Below are 15,747 nucleotides of genomic sequence, written 5' to 3'. Positions count from 1 at the left end.
AAGTATATAATTTTAATTTGAACTGTGTCTGATAGTTCCTCTTTGTTTGGGCTTTAAACAAATAAGACATTGTTTGTAGTCACCATTTGGTTTCTTTATTAATCCAAATAGTCCAACAGGTCTCTCCTAAAGTTTTTTGTTGACATTTGATTTATTTCAAGGGTTTTTTTTATTATTGTCTTTAAAAGTCAGATTTGGGGCTGGAGAGATGGCTTAACAGTTAAACACTTGCCTATGAAGCCTAAGGACCAGGGCTCAAGGCTCAATTCCTCAGGACCCACATAAGCCAGATTCACAAGGGGGTGCACGCATCTGGAGTTCGTTTGCAGTGGCTGGAGGGCCTGACGTGCCCATTCTCTTTCTCTCTCTCTCTCTCTCTCTCTCTCTCTCTCTCTCTCTCTCTCTCTCCCTCTTTCTTTCTCTGTTGCTCTCAAATAAATAAATAATTTTTTTTTAAATTCAGATTTACCTAAAGCCTATGGTGAGCTGAAATTTTATGTAAATAAAGCTATATTTTGTTACGTGATCTCATAAATATAATTACTGAGTTTATGTTTTTATGTCAACTTCAACTCACATACAGGATTGTTAAATTCTCTCTAAGGATTTCCAGGTAAGATGGTGGCATAGGAGCCACGCCAAACCAGCCTGGGAAGGGATTTAAGCAAAACCCCAGCAAAATACATTCTTCTTCATAAAACTGAAGGAGTGTAAGTTATTCTTAGGCACAATGGAGAATCTGAAGAGACTAAGATCCACCAGAAAGAAGGAAAACTGCCAGTGTCCCACTGAGGAGCTTGCGGCCCACAATCTGCACTATCTGCACAGCGCACCAAGCAGCATCAGCAACAGTGACCAAACAAGGGGATGTTTCAACTTCATCAGCCTTCTTGCAAAGTTAACAAATCTGAAGGAAAGACAACTGAGAATAGGTAAACTATTAACATTGCTTTTATAACTCAGTCCGCACCAGATATTTTAAAAAGGAGATTCAGAAAATAGAAGGCTTTGAGGGTAGACTCATTTCAGAGTTAATAGAGATTGCTACCAGTGTATATAATATTAGAGACATTCTGTAAGATAGACAGCCTAAGGTTATGGTGGCTACTTTCCAAAAGGCACAAGGCCCAATGAGACAGCCTTTATACTTTGCTTGTATGATTCCACCTGGAAGGCAAATATATACAGTGCTGGACTTAAAGGATGCTTTCTTCAGCATCCCATTGGTGAAGGGAAGTTTTTGCCTTTGAATGGACAGATGTGTAATGAGGCACCAATGTGCAATTGACCTGGACTAGACTTCCACAGGAGTTCAAAAATTCCCTTACTCTCTTTGATGAGGCTCTCCATAAGGATTTGCAGGATTTTCACAATGAGCCACCTGAAGCAACTCTCCTGCAGTATGTGGATGATCTCCTAGCCGCAAAAACTGAGGCAAAATGTCTTGCTGCCACAGAGCACCTCCTGGACACCTTATAATATCTGGGCTATCATGTGTCATCCAGGAAGGCTCAGCTGTGCATGTGTAAGGTAATCTACTTGGTATACGAACTCCAAGGAGATAAGAAGATGCTGTTGGCTTCTAGAATTCAGGCCATCACCCAGATCCCCATGCCTTAGACTAAGAGACAAATCTGAGAATTCCTCAGCACTGTGGGGTATTGCACAATTTGGATCCCAAGATTTGCTGAATTAACCAAACCTCTGTATAAGGCCAGTAGAGGGCAAGAAAAAGATTTTAACTGGACTATAAATGAGGAGCAAGCATTTCAAGAACTAAAGTCAGCTATAACATCAGTCCCTCCCTGCCCGAACACTCCCAGATTTAACCAAACCCTTCCACTTGTACATGTATGAGGAAAGGGGGACTGCCAGGGGTGTCCTAACCCAGGGACTGGGGCCATGGCATCACCCAGCAGCCTACTTATTTAAGATTTAAGAAATTAAACCCAGTAGCCACTGGTTGGCCCCCAACCCTATCAAAAGTCAGGAGTCCCTTGTTCTGGTAGTCAAGGCTGCTTTTCAGACACACCCTGTTTGCCCCCATCCCTTTCAGCCAGGTGACAGCTTGGATCAAGAGACAACGTATTGGGACCTATTGGGACATTGGAAGAGCCCAAGAGCAGGTCATCTTAACCACTGCAATGGCTATGAAAGTAAAGGGACAAAATAAAAGAGGATTGGACTTACTTTTTATAAAACAAGAGGGCCTATGTATGGCTTTAGATAAATAATTGGTTTCAGTCTATGTTTAGTTGGTCTCCATGATGAACGTCCCTTATCTCTTCTACTGCTGGCCCCTGATACTATTGCTTTTAGGCCTTACCATAGGACCCTGCATTATTAATACTCTAAGTAGATATATAAAAAAATAAAATTAGTTCTGTTAAGCTATGGTATTATGGACACAATATACCTGCCCCCCCATCAGAAACTAAACAAACGGTAGGCATTATCCCTCATGAGTCAAAGATTTAACTCAGTGCCATGTCAGAGGGGGAAATGTAGAGAGAAAAATGTCATATTTCTCTACATTTCTTTATACCTAACCTAGAGAAATGGTCTTACTTATATGACACCAGACCCCATAACATTCTTTGTTGTGCAGAAAGTTTTTAGTTCTATGCAATACAATTTTAATTATTCCCTGTGCCACTGGAGTCTTTTTTAAAAAATTCCATCCATGACTTTATTTAAAGTATTTTTGCTAAATTTTCCTAAAGAAGTTTAAGAATTTCCAATCTTATATTTACACTTTGACTTTTTGAACTGATTTTTCACACTATTCTTGGCTATTTTTGGCTGTGGATGCTATCAGGGAACCTGGGACTGGAGGATGGTCCTCAAGCTTATTTTTCCAACTTACATTTGTCACCTGGACAGAAGACCTCAGATGCAAAGCCAAAGTGTGGGAAGTGTTGACATTGTCGCCAGGGGAGTTGAGCAAGGGAGGCTGCAATGGGAATGGGTCTGAGTGAATTCTTCAGCCTTCAGCACTAATGAACCCACAGACACACATGCAAGCCCCCCCTCCCCCATAGTATGTGTGTGCTTGGCTGGAACTGTGAGATCCCTGTCTATTCAGACTCAATGTTCTCAGACACAGTGAAGATGGCTCACTTTGGGTTCTGTCTTCTTGATTCTGAGGCTTCTTAAATTTCCATTCAATGTGGTTGGATCCACATGCTCAGTCTTTGCACACAGGGCTACAAGGATGGAGATGTGATCACTGGCTTCTTCCCCCTCTGTACATGTCAATCATCTGCACACACTAAGGTGCCTGACAGCACATGTATTTCTGCACAGTAGGTGTCTTTTGGACCCCACTATCTAAGATGCACCTTTAACAGCTTCCAACTCTGTATCTCCTTCCTTCCACAGTGCTGACAGACAGTTTTAGTTGTCATCTTTTTGGCTTCTATTTTTCTGCCCTGCAAGCTAAGTGACACAGTTCTCTCCACACGATTCATCACTTCTGCTCCTCCTGCACCTGTGATGCATGGGGCAAGGTGATGTCACTTAGACACAATACCCCAGATACTAACCTGAGCTCAGTATGGTGAGGCTACAGCAAAGTGACCCTTTCACACAGTTAAAGGTCCACTAACACTTCATTCATAAGCATGTACCTCCTAACATTTGTGCTGAGTGCACATGGTGTACCATCTTCTTGGGAGACCTTTTACAATGGATGTTTAGGTTTAAAAGGTTTGTTTAAATTTAAAAGGTGAAATTCTTTGTTGAGCATTATTTGTTAGCAGTTCTCCCTGTCCCCTAGTGCTGGAAGCAGATTACACACAAGAGATCAGATAGCTGTGAAGTTCTCATCTTTTCCATTTCAACTCAGATGTAGGCACAGCACTAGCATTTTCATGACCTCAACATCAGTACAGTAAGTGAGTGAGGCAGAGCACACAGATATTGCACAGATTGGTTTTGCTCCTTTGAGCAGACAGGTGAGCCTGAGAGCAGCCTACACCCCTTAGCAGACACTAATGTGACAGGCACTGACTGTGGTCTCTACACAATAGGAATAGGGATGGCAGGACTAGGAATTGTTGGCTGTTCTGTGCTGTAAAAGTATTACATCTTCCATTCATGATCTTCTTCCTCTTTCAGTTTTTCATATTATCTTCTACTTTCCTGCACTTTGCCAAATACAGCTGCATGTGGTTACAGATATGTTTGTTGAATTCTAATGTGGACAGCTGCTGCTGACCTTTTTTCCTAATCTGCAGGATCTGCACTTTGGTTTGGGGAGTTTGTGACCTGATTTTCCCGGTATGTTAAGGAAACAGTCATTAAGGGCACTTATATTAGACATCATTCAAGAAGTGGTATCTTCATAAGTACAGGAACTACTCTGATGAAGTTTAGGCCACTTGGAAATTTCAGATGTCATATATCAGGGTACAAGTTTATATTTTGTTGAATATGGACAAATAATAAATTTTTATTTTGAAGGTTCCAAGTGATGTTTTGACAGGTATACATTTTTTCTATATTTATTACTTTGTATGTATATGAATCCAATGTATGTATGATATTTCTGTGTGATTGTAGGTACTATACCTTGAATGTTCCATTTTTTCATAGTATCCCAGATATCCTGAAATTCACATTCTTATGGTTTTTTTTTTCCTTTGGTTGTTTGAGGTAGGGTCTCACTCTGGCCCAGACCGACCTGGAATTCACTATGGAGTCTCACAGTGGCCTCGAACTCATGGCGATCCTCCTACCTCTGCCTCCTGAGTGCTGGGATTAAAAGCATGTGCCACCACACCCAGCTACATTCTTATCTTTTTATTAGCTGTGTTTGTCTTTGTTGGACTGTATTAGATCTGCCACCTGGTCTTCTAGTTTACACATTCTGTTCTCTCTGTCATCCATCCTACTGGTGAGACTTTCCACATAGTTTTTATTTGACTTACTGTGTTTTTCAGTGCTAGTACTTCTGTCTGGTTTTTCTTCAGTATTTCTATTTCCTTACATAAGCCTTGTAATGACCTCATTATTTCACTAAGGTGGTTTCCTGTGTTCTCTTGGAATTCCTTCAGGAGTTGGATTTCTTCTTTAACTCTTTTGCTTTCTTCTTTCATTCCATTGATTTCTTCTTTGGTTTCTTTGTATATTGATAAACCATTTTTTTTGAAAACTTTGTTAGGCATTTCATCTAAAACAATCTCATTAGGGGCCATTTCTGATGGATTTATAATTTTTGGTGGGATTGTACTGTCTTTTTACTTTCTGTTTCTTGTTTTATAATGTACCAATTGTTGCATCCTAACTTGATTTGATGCTTAGGTTTTCTAACATCTGTGGTGCTCTTAGACTTGGAATTTTAACCTTATGTACCTTCAGAGTAGGAGTTTAAGGTACCAAGTGTGGCTCTTGTCCTCCAATCCAACTGCAAAATAACCCTAGGTGTTGAGTTTTCCTGCTGTTCAAGTATGCTAGTGGGCTGGGTGGAGCAACTTACTAGCAAAATTCTAAAATTAAACTGAGAAATATATTCATTCAATACAAACCAACACAGAGTATGCACTTGTGGGGTCTGAAACAGATAACCCTATAAAGCCAAAATCCCCAAGGGTGTGTGTTGCTCTGCACCCTTAATCCTGTCAGCTGGGTGATTGAGATTTCTGTCCTCCAATGGGTTCCAGGTCAGCCTGGGGCTGAATCAGACCCTGCCCCCAATAATGACAGAAGAAAAAGATAAAGCCCCTATACATCTGAGAGCATTAAAGGCAACAGTAAGTCAACCCCCAAATACAGCTTAACTGATAATGGTAAAATGAACCACAAATATATAACCAATAAGCTGCCATGACATGGAAAGCAAGATTAACACTTCCAATGCAGGCCTATGTACCTGCTTTTTTGTCAGTCAGCCTTGTTACTTCTTGGGGTGGCTTCCAATCTCACTAATGCTGAGTGCCCACCTCAATTCCTCCATGTTGTGCTGTGAATCTGGTGTACATACAGCTGTGTTGGATGCCCTGCCACTGGAGGCTGAATATGTTCTCCAGAGGTTCATGGTTCTGATGGTTGGGGGATGGGGGAGTGCAGGAAGCCTGGAGTTGTAATGGAACTGCTCAGCTGGTCCCACCTGTATCCCCTTCATCTGGCCTCTGCTGTCTCCTCTGCAGGTTTCTTGACTTAACAAGGAGGATGATGAGGTTGGAAAACCTTCTTGTTTGGTCTCTGCTCCTGCAGGTTAGTGTGGGGCCAGGCAGGTGCATGGATCCATGTGAATTAGGGACATAAGCACAACCTCAGGATTCTGGCAGATTTCCTCCTTTCTGGTGGGTCTTGGTCTCTCATGTTGCTCCACTATGTCCAATAAAAAGCTACACAACTTCACTTTTTGGCAGAAGAGTGTATTTTGTTGTGTTTTTGCTTAAATCCTTCATTAAGCTGGTTTGGCATGGCTCCTATGCAGCCATCTTACCCAGAAGTCCTCCTACTGTTTCTTTAAATACTAAAAGCAAGAAGAACATGGAGTGTCTAATGGATTCATGACCTTTCAGTGACTGTCCTTGACTTCACACAATGGCACAATATTGAGCTCATCAACATTTTGTCATAGGTGGTATATGAGGGCCAAAAGAGACATCAAAATAGAAGAGGGACTAGTTGAAAATAAGGGATTCAGTAAAAGGTAACAAGAAGTGGTTATAATCAAAATACATTGTGTACATGTATGAAAATTGTCAATAAATTTTCAAGAGGAGGAGATAGACTTCCAGTCGAGATGGCAATCACTTAACCATGCAGCACCACCCGGGGAAGGAAAGGCAAGACATTAAGGATTCACTGAGTTTTTTAGGGGACAGCAATCTCTAACAGATCACCAGTGGGAGGGTATGTAGGGACAAAAAGGAACTGGCTGTTTCCCTCACTACTGGGTAGCCCACTAGTCCCCCAATCCCTCAAAGCAGCCATCCTAGTCATATTTCCAGCCTCAGGATATTCCTGCACTAACTGCAGGCAAGGGCACACAGGCCAGCATATTAAAACCAGCACCACTGTGCACGGGTGATCACTCAGCTATGATGACTCACGCGCGAGCTCAGGCCCACCCAGCCCACCTGCCTGCCTGCCCACACATGAGTCCAGGCCTGCTCCACTCACCCGCCCACATGAGAGCTCAGGCCCACTCAGCCTGCCCGCCCACCCAAGATCTCAAGCCTTCTGCCCCCCTGTGCATGACCTTAGGCCTGGTCCCCTGAAGAGGCACCACTTCCCTGCCCATTGAGACCACAGTCCCACTATCCCTGCCCATATGCTGTGATGGGCACACCACAATGCAAAAGGAATAACATGAAAAATCAAATGCAAGTAAATCCAATAAGATCACTCAGTCCTAAAATGGATCTATCTAATCAAAACATAGAAGGGGCATTAGGATCAGAACCCCAAAATGAAGTTATGAGCAATGCAACCCTGACCAAGCTACTGGTAGAAATTACAGAAAAGCAAAAAAGGACTGATAATTGTGTGGATGCTGCCATCATGAGACTAGACCTAATAGATAAGAAAATGGAAGGGGTCCAAAGACAGTTAAAGTATATGAAGGACAGTTTAAAAAAAAAAAAAGAGAGGACCTCAAAAATCATCTAGCTATGGTAAATGAAGACATGAATAAATGCAAGGATGAATTCCAAGAAGCATCAACAAAATCAGAAAATGATGTGCAAAGGGAACTTGACAGAGGGATGGAAACTATACATAGAAAAGTAGTAGAAAATGCAAACCTAAATAAACAAGCACAAAACTCTTTAGAAGCTCTCAAGAATAGTGTCACCCATGTGGAGGATAGAAACTCAGATCTGGAAGACAAGACAGAAAAAACAGTTTGAGAGTTCAAAAGTTTCAGTAAGTTCAAAAATTTCTGTGAACAGAACATGAGGGAAATGTGGGATACCCTTAAAACGTCCTAATATCAGGATCACTGGAATACCAGAAGGAGAAGAAATTCAGACCAAAGGCATGGAGAATTTATTTAAAAAAATAATTGAAGAAAACTTTCCCACTCTCTCAAAAGAAAGGCCCATCAAGATACAAGAAGCCAACAGAACTCCAAACAGATGGGACCAAAGGAGAAACTCTCCAAGACATACTGTCATTAAGACTCTAAATATTGACACCAAAGACAGAATCCTAAAAGCAGCTAGGGAAAAACAGCATACCACTTTCAAAGGTAACCCCATCAGGATTACTACAAACTTCTCAATGGAAACCCTGAAAGCTAGAAGGGCCTGGAATAAAACATGGATCATGGGAATACCAGAAGGGGAAGAAATTCAGAACAAAGGCATGAAGAACTTATTTAACAAAATTATCAAAGAAAACTTTCCCAATCTCTCAAAAGAAAGGCCCATCAAGATACAAGAAGCTAAGAAAATTTGAAACAAATTGGACAAAGGAGGGACTCTCCAAGACATATTGTCATTAGGACTCTAAACATTGACACCAAAGAGAAAATTCTAAAAGCAGCAAGGTAAAAACAGCACATCACCTTTAAAGGTAACCCCACCAGAATTACTTCAGACTTCCCAGTCATAAGAGCCTGGAATGAAACAGTACAAAGTGTAAGAACCTATAGATTCCAACAGAAACTACTATACCAAACAAAAGTATTGCTCGTAATAGATGGTGAAAGAAAACCTTTCCATGACAAAACTCAACTTTACAATTATATGAACACAAAACCAAACCTACAAAGAGTATTTCAGGAAATTCTCCACACAGAAGAATCAAATAATCAAACTCAAATGCCTACAGGAAGCATTCAAAGTCCATGAAAACACTAAACCACATATACAACACAATATGGCAGGGATCAAATAAAACCTCACAGCCATTACCCTAAATATTAATGCCTTAATTCACCCATCAAGAGACACAAGCTAACAGGGTGAATCAGAAAATTAGGCCCCACTAAAGACAGATACTTCTTCAGGGTGAAAGGGTGGAAAACAATATTCCAAGAAAATGGGAATAAGAAATAAGCAGACATAGCTATTCTAATATTGGATAAAATAGATTTCAAACCAAAAAATGACAAAGATACAGAGAAATAAATAAGTGGCATTGCCCCATTTTCAATAGCAACAAAAAGAATATCTTGGAATATCACTAAATAAGTAAGTGAAAGATCTATACAATGAAAACATTAAAACACTCAAAAAAGAGATTGAGGAGGACTTGAGAAAATAGAAAGGCCTCCCATGCTCCTGGATAGGCAGAATTAACATTGTAAAGATGGCAATCCTACCAAAAGCAATATACAGATTTAATGTAATTCCAATCAAAATCCCAACATTGTTCTTCACAGAGATAGAAAAAAATTATCTCAAAATTCATATGGAAAGGCAGAAGGCCTCGGATATCCAAGCATATCCTCAGCAAAAGAAACACCTCTGGAGGCATCACCATACCTGATCTAATGCTATATTACAAAGCCATAGTAATAAAAACAGCATTGGTCAGTAAGGAAAAATGACACAATGAAATTTGAAGAAAAATGGTTGAACCTGAAACACATCATTCTCAGTGAACTCACCCAATCACAAAAAGATAATTGTCATATAGTCTCACTCATCTACAGCTCTGAACATGAATCTACCCAACATGTCAACACACCTAGCAAGCATCTCGAGGACCAGGCAGTCGGGTGGATGGAGAGGGACGGGAGTATAAGGGAGGTGGTGGGGGACACAAATCTGGGCCCAAATGGCAATGGTACCATAAAATTCTACATCCTAAAAGACAGACCAAATGGTTGAACCTTCACCAGGCCCTTAGAGGGAATGATGGTACCAACACTTGATGTATCCATAAAAAGTTTTAACTTTAAAAAAAAATTAATCAATAAATTATTTTAAAGAAAATAAAGGGGAGTAAGTCCTAGTTTGGGGCCTTCCTTCTCACAAGAAAATAACTCCCTGAAGTTATTTTGAATGTTGAAGTACATTGAAGCCAAAAAAGTTGTTGGATCCACAGGCAAAAGTAACTAGGATCATTGGGTAATGACAAGGGATCATTCCAACTTGTGTAATTCTTTTTCCCACTGTGTATTTTTAATTAATTCATTATTTATTTTTTTAAAGACAGAGTGGGAGAGAGAGTGACAATGGGCACACCAGGGCCTCTAGCCTCTGCAAACAAACTCCAGATGCATACATTACCATGTGCATCTGGCTTACATGGGACCTGGAGAATCGAACCTGGGTCCTTAGGCTTTGCTGGCATGTACCTTAACCACTAAGCAATCTCTCCAGACCTCCCACTGTGTTTGTGTTGCGTGTGTATGTTTGTAGTTTGCATGTGTGCATTTTCATGTGTGTGGTACATGTGTATGCAGGTGGGCAGGCATGTGTATGGAGGCCCAAAGTTAAGGTCAGATGTATTCCACAATTACTCTCCACCTTATTTTGCAGAAGCAAGGCCTCTCCTTTGAACCTAAAGTGTTACAATTTGGCTAGTCTAGCCAGCCAGCTCACCCGTTTCCATGTCCCCAGCACTGGGATTACAGATGGGCTGCCACCTCTCCAGCATTTATGTGGTATCAGAGATCCGAATTCCAATCCTCATGTTGTGGGGGTAGAGCTCTCAACACTGAGCATCTTCTCCGCCACTTATCAGTGTTTCCTTAAAGTATCTTTGCCTTTTATTTCTTATCACTTAAAATATAGTAAGGATGGTATTGAGACTCAGTGACAGAGAGCCCTCCTAGCATTTCTGAGGCCTTGGACTAATCTGCAGCATCAAAAATTTAGTAGAAGGCTCACCAGCTAAAGTGCTTTCTTGCAAAAGCTGCAGTATCTATTCTCCAGTATCTACATAAATCCATATGCACAAAATGGCACATGCATCTTGAGTTTGTGTACAGCAGCAAGCAAGAGGCCCTAATGCACCCATACTCTCTCTGCCCCTCTCTCTCTCTCTCTATCTCTATATCTCTCTTTTCTCAATCCCTCCCACCCTCCTGCCTCACAAATAAATAAAATATACTTTAAGGGCTGGAGAGATTGCTGAATGGTTAAGGCACTTGCCCACAAAGCCTAAGCACCTGAGTTCAATTCCCCGGTGCCCACATAAAGCCAGATGCACAAGGTGATGCATGTGCCTGAAGTTCACTTGCAATAGCAGGAGGCCCTTGTGTGCTCATTTTCTTTCTCTCTTAAATAAAATCTTTTTTAAAAATACTTTAAAAAATAGTAAACAGGCTGGAGAGATGGCTTAGCAGTTAAGGTGCTTGCCTACAAATTCTAAGGACCCAACTTTGATTCCCCAACACCCACACAAAGCCAGATACACATGGTGCATGTATCTGGAGTTTGTTTGCAATAGCTAGAGGCTTTTGCATGCCTATTCTCTCTCTCACTCTCTTTCTCCCTCTAACACTCTCTCTCTCTCTTTGCAAATAAATGTTTTTAAAAATTAATAAAGTTGATGCATGTAGAGAGAGAGAAAAGAGGCAAAAGCAAAGTGCATATATACACTTCATTATATATGTATATATAAAAGCATACTAATATATTATATATGTAAAAGCATATTATACTATAAATACATATACATACACATACAAAATAGGCTTAAAATGCACATGAGTTGATGTGTGGATATGCGTACTGGATGGAAGCTTGTTTATAACAACTAAAGACCCTCTAGCCTTTGTCCGAATATCTGATACATGTTAAATTAATGGCAAGGTCACAGTATAGAACTTTATGACTATAAAATTCACTTAATATAAAAACATATGTGTTGTGTGAACACATATGTTCTTTGAATGTTACTATGAGAGTGTAGGTACTGGGGAATTGAACCTGGACCATCAAACTTTACAAACAAGCACCTGTAACCACTAAACAATCTTCCCAGCCCCAAAATATATGTGCTTTGATCATATTCACCCCCAACTACACTCTCTTGAGCCCTTCCCACTACTACAGACTCCCTTCTTCCCAAATAGTTCCACTTCTACTTTCAAGTCTTTTTAACCTAGAGTGCACATGTTCACAAACACGATACATCTGTTTTATTATTACACTTGACATAATGGTCTCCAGTTGCATCAACTTTCCTGCAAGTGACTTAATTTCATTCTTCTTTATGGCTGAATGAAACACTTCTGTGTACATCAATCAAGTTTTCACTTTTATGTACATGTGTGTATGTGTGTGGTGCAGGTGCATTGTGTGTATGTGTATAAGCACATGTTTCTGCTGAGTGTGAAGGCCAGAGTAAACCTGAGCATCATTCCTCTGAAAACACTATCCACCTTTTTTCAGACAGGCTCTCTCACTGGCCTGGAACTCACCTAGTGTGCTAGACTAGCTAGCCAGTATGCTCCAAAGATCTAACTCTCTCCATCTCCCCAGAGCTTGGATTGCAGGCATACACCATTATGTCTGGCATTTTGTGGGGGCCTGGGGTTGAACTACAATTCCTTATGCTTGCAAGGTAAGCACTTTACCAACTGACCCATCTTCCCAGCCCTCTTTTCTTCCTCCACCCATCTGTTGATGGGCACTCAGATTGACTTTATAACTTAGCTTATGAAGTTTCATTTTCTTTTTAGTCACACATAACACTTAGCAGACAGCCCCATTAGCCATGGGGCAGGATAAAATCCCTAACATGTATACCCTTTATGTCTGTATAAGTTATCTTCTTCAGGTTTTAATTGAAAAGAGGTAAATCTGGGATGCTAACCCAGGCACATGCCCTGCCTTAATACCCAACCTCAATCAATGGGTCATTTGAGGTGAACCCCTTCACACCAGCCAGCACTTGATACATGGTAGTGTTTCATATGGCTGAATGGCAGGCATTCCTTCTGACCAGCATCTGTGGAGATTGCACAGTCCCTCACCATCTTGGAAGAGGAGGGCATGGACGACAGTAAGATCCCCGAAGTCTGAGACTGGGAGCTGGGCTCAGTCTTCCTAGTGATGCATTTCCTGTATTCTTCCCGTACCTGGAGACAGAGAGATATGTCAAAGAAATACAAGCTGCTCCCATTTTCAGGGAAATGGATGTAGCACAGAAATATCTGACAAGTGGAAGAACCACAAACACATACCTGGCGGTTGAGCAGACAGTGAATGAAGAAGATGAAGGCTCCCTGCAGGCTATTGATAAGGGTAAACAGGTATGCCATGGTACCTGCCACAGGGCCAATCTGAAAAATGCCCAGCACCCAGGAGCAACCCAAGATGAAGATCTGAGCAAAGGCCTTGAAGGTCAGTAACCTGGGAGAGAACATTTACAAAGGAAAGTGTTCCAAGAGCTGCCATTGTCCTGTGGGACACCCCGACTCATACCATGAGTCTGTGTCCTGCCTTTACTAGTGTCCCAAATAGCCCAAAACTTCTATAAATAGTATGATTCTGTTTCATATGTAAGTATTATGTACATACAGATGCATATGTACATATTTACACAGAATGTGTTTGTTTACTTGCAATCTATGCAGTACTCATATTACTAATAATTGTGCTAAATGTTAATTTACACAATTCATACAAATTTACACAAATACATTAAACACATTATGCAAGCAATGTTAATAACTACATTCTCCAAGTGAGGAAACTGAGCTTCCTAGAGGTCGAGTGATTAGCTCCACACCACACAGCTCACAGATGGCAATGATAGATATGGAAGCTTGCCACATAGCCCCTGTGCCTCATCTCCTCCCCATCCTGGCATGGACATACCACATAAAAGGTAATCAGTGAGCTTCTGTGGGATGAAAGAACAAAAACCAGCAAGGACAGGAAAAAGGGGGCACACCTGGTGTCTTTCAGTGTTGAAACTTCTGAGTTAATGCTGGAGAGTTTCTGCCTCAAGATACACAATGTCCAAGTGAGGAGGATGGAATTGATCTGCAAATCAGGCAAAGGAATTGAGAGGTTGGCTGTGGCCCTGGACAGGAACCAGTCCATCTGCACAGAGACTCCTGGCTCTAAGAACCAGCCCCAGAAGGCAGACACAGACCCACGGAGCCACCGCCTTGACACATGAGTGACAGTTCCTCTAGCTGATGCCCTGTTTCCAGTTTAGGCTGAGAGCAATGAAAGCCAGCATTCACCCCTAATCAATCACATAGGGTACCCCACTTCTAACAGCCCACTGCAACGTCCCAGTGTCAAAGGTGTCTATCCGCACTTACTCAAGGTCAGGTTTCTCTTTTGCAAAGAAGTTGGTTCATTCCTCTGACTGCTTTGTGTCTGTGCCAAAGGCAAGCAATGACTGTGTATACCTTATTGCTACACTATATTGCATGTGTGTGCATGCACATGCATGTGTAATGTATGTACTCATGTTCATACATGCGAGGGTGTCCAAAAAACAGAAAGATGTGTTGAAAAGCTAACCTTCAGGGCCTCAAAATGTGATCTTATTTGGAGCCAAGGTCATTACAAAGAGCATTAAATAAAGAAGAGGTCATGACGTTGGAGCCCTAATGCAATATAATTGGCATTCTTATCCACTTAAGAAACTTAGAGACACAGATACATAAAGGATAGATAATGGCAAGAATCATCCTGTGCTACTAGAGAGATGACTCAGCAGTTAAAGGTACTTGTTTGAAAAGCCTTATGGCCTGAATTCAATTACCCAATACCAACATAACTATATTTTAATTTTTTTAAGAAACACACTGTAAAGATAGTCCTCTACCAAGCACGCAACTTCCAAGGCTACCAGAAGTTTGGAACAGGATCATAATAAGACATGTTGATTGCTGCCAGGGGAGTTTGTCCTTTTGTTTCATATTTCAAACCTCTGTAACTGTGACAGTAAAACTGACATCTCACACTATTACAACAGTCCTAGCAAAGTATGACATGCTCTCAACCCCCAAATAGTCTATCAGACGTGAAAGCCATACATCCCTGGAGAAATCTGTTCTCAAGCATCCCTAATATTTATATTATTCCAAAATAAGTGTCCATCTGAAAATACACATGATACAAGGAAACAAGATACTATGGTGAGTCATAGAGGCATCATCTGCTAAGAGCCTGGGTGGGAACTTCCCTTTGACTCCCTTCATCTTCCTTCAGCTTTTCTCTATTCCCCACTACCATGACCATTGATATTTTGGGAGGCACAGTGTCTTGTCATGAAGCACTGGCTGCTCGGGAACTGATATAGATGACACTGACCTCAAACTTGCAATGATCCCCCTGCCTCTGCCTCCTGTGTGCTGTTAACTTACTTTAACTTTTTCTTTCAACATCTGGGCCTAGGAGAGACTGACAGACCCATCCTTGCTGAAACAGAAAGTGTGTATAAGTTTATGGTGCCTCCCAAAGACATTTGCATGTGACAAAGAAATTATACTCAAACTTGGAAATCTCAAGAACCGAAAATCATAAGGAAGCATGTAGAGGGGTCTTCTGTCTCCTTCATCCTCCTTTAAGATGTACTCCAAGCATTTCCTTACTATTATAATTATGCAAACTGGTCCCAGGAAACTCCAGATGAACCCAGTCTCTGTGTTCAGCCAGCAGCTGTGGAGAGAAGCAGGAGATGTGAGCACTTGTCCAAATCTTTCCAACACTGGGAGAAGAGACCCAAAACTGAAAACTCTCATGATGGGGTAAGCTGAGTTTCCATTTCATCTGGACCATACTGCTTCCTCATGCAGACCTTCTACCTGAGCAAATGTTCACCTAATGTTGGAGTTCAAGGTACTTGTTTTCAGAAAGAGACCCTGCT

General features: G+C 41.2%; 1 protein-coding gene across 1 annotated transcript in view; it reads right to left on the bottom strand.

The window, feature by feature from the left end:
- Positions 1-12,772: 12,772 nt before the first annotated feature.
- Adgre1 (adhesion G protein-coupled receptor E1) overlaps positions 12,773-15,747 on the bottom strand; it is a 184,151-nt gene continuing 181,176 nt past the window's right edge. Inside the window, exons 17-20 of the mRNA XM_045134728.1 lie at positions 15,473-15,539; positions 13,813-13,904; positions 13,100-13,268; positions 12,773-12,994 (exon numbers count right to left, since the gene is read on the bottom strand). Of these exons, the coding sequence (XP_044990663.1) occupies positions 12,773-12,994; positions 13,100-13,268; positions 13,813-13,904; positions 15,473-15,539 (550 nt within the window). The remainder of the gene's footprint in view (positions 12,995-13,099; positions 13,269-13,812; positions 13,905-15,472; positions 15,540-15,747) is intronic.

This window comes from Jaculus jaculus, chromosome 15 (assembly GCF_020740685.1).
Source record: "Jaculus jaculus isolate mJacJac1 chromosome 15, mJacJac1.mat.Y.cur, whole genome shotgun sequence".
Lineage (NCBI taxonomy): Eukaryota > Metazoa > Chordata > Mammalia > Rodentia > Dipodidae > Jaculus > Jaculus jaculus.
The sequence above is the reverse complement of the archived record's forward strand: the minus strand, read 5'-3'. Positions and strand labels throughout refer to the sequence as shown.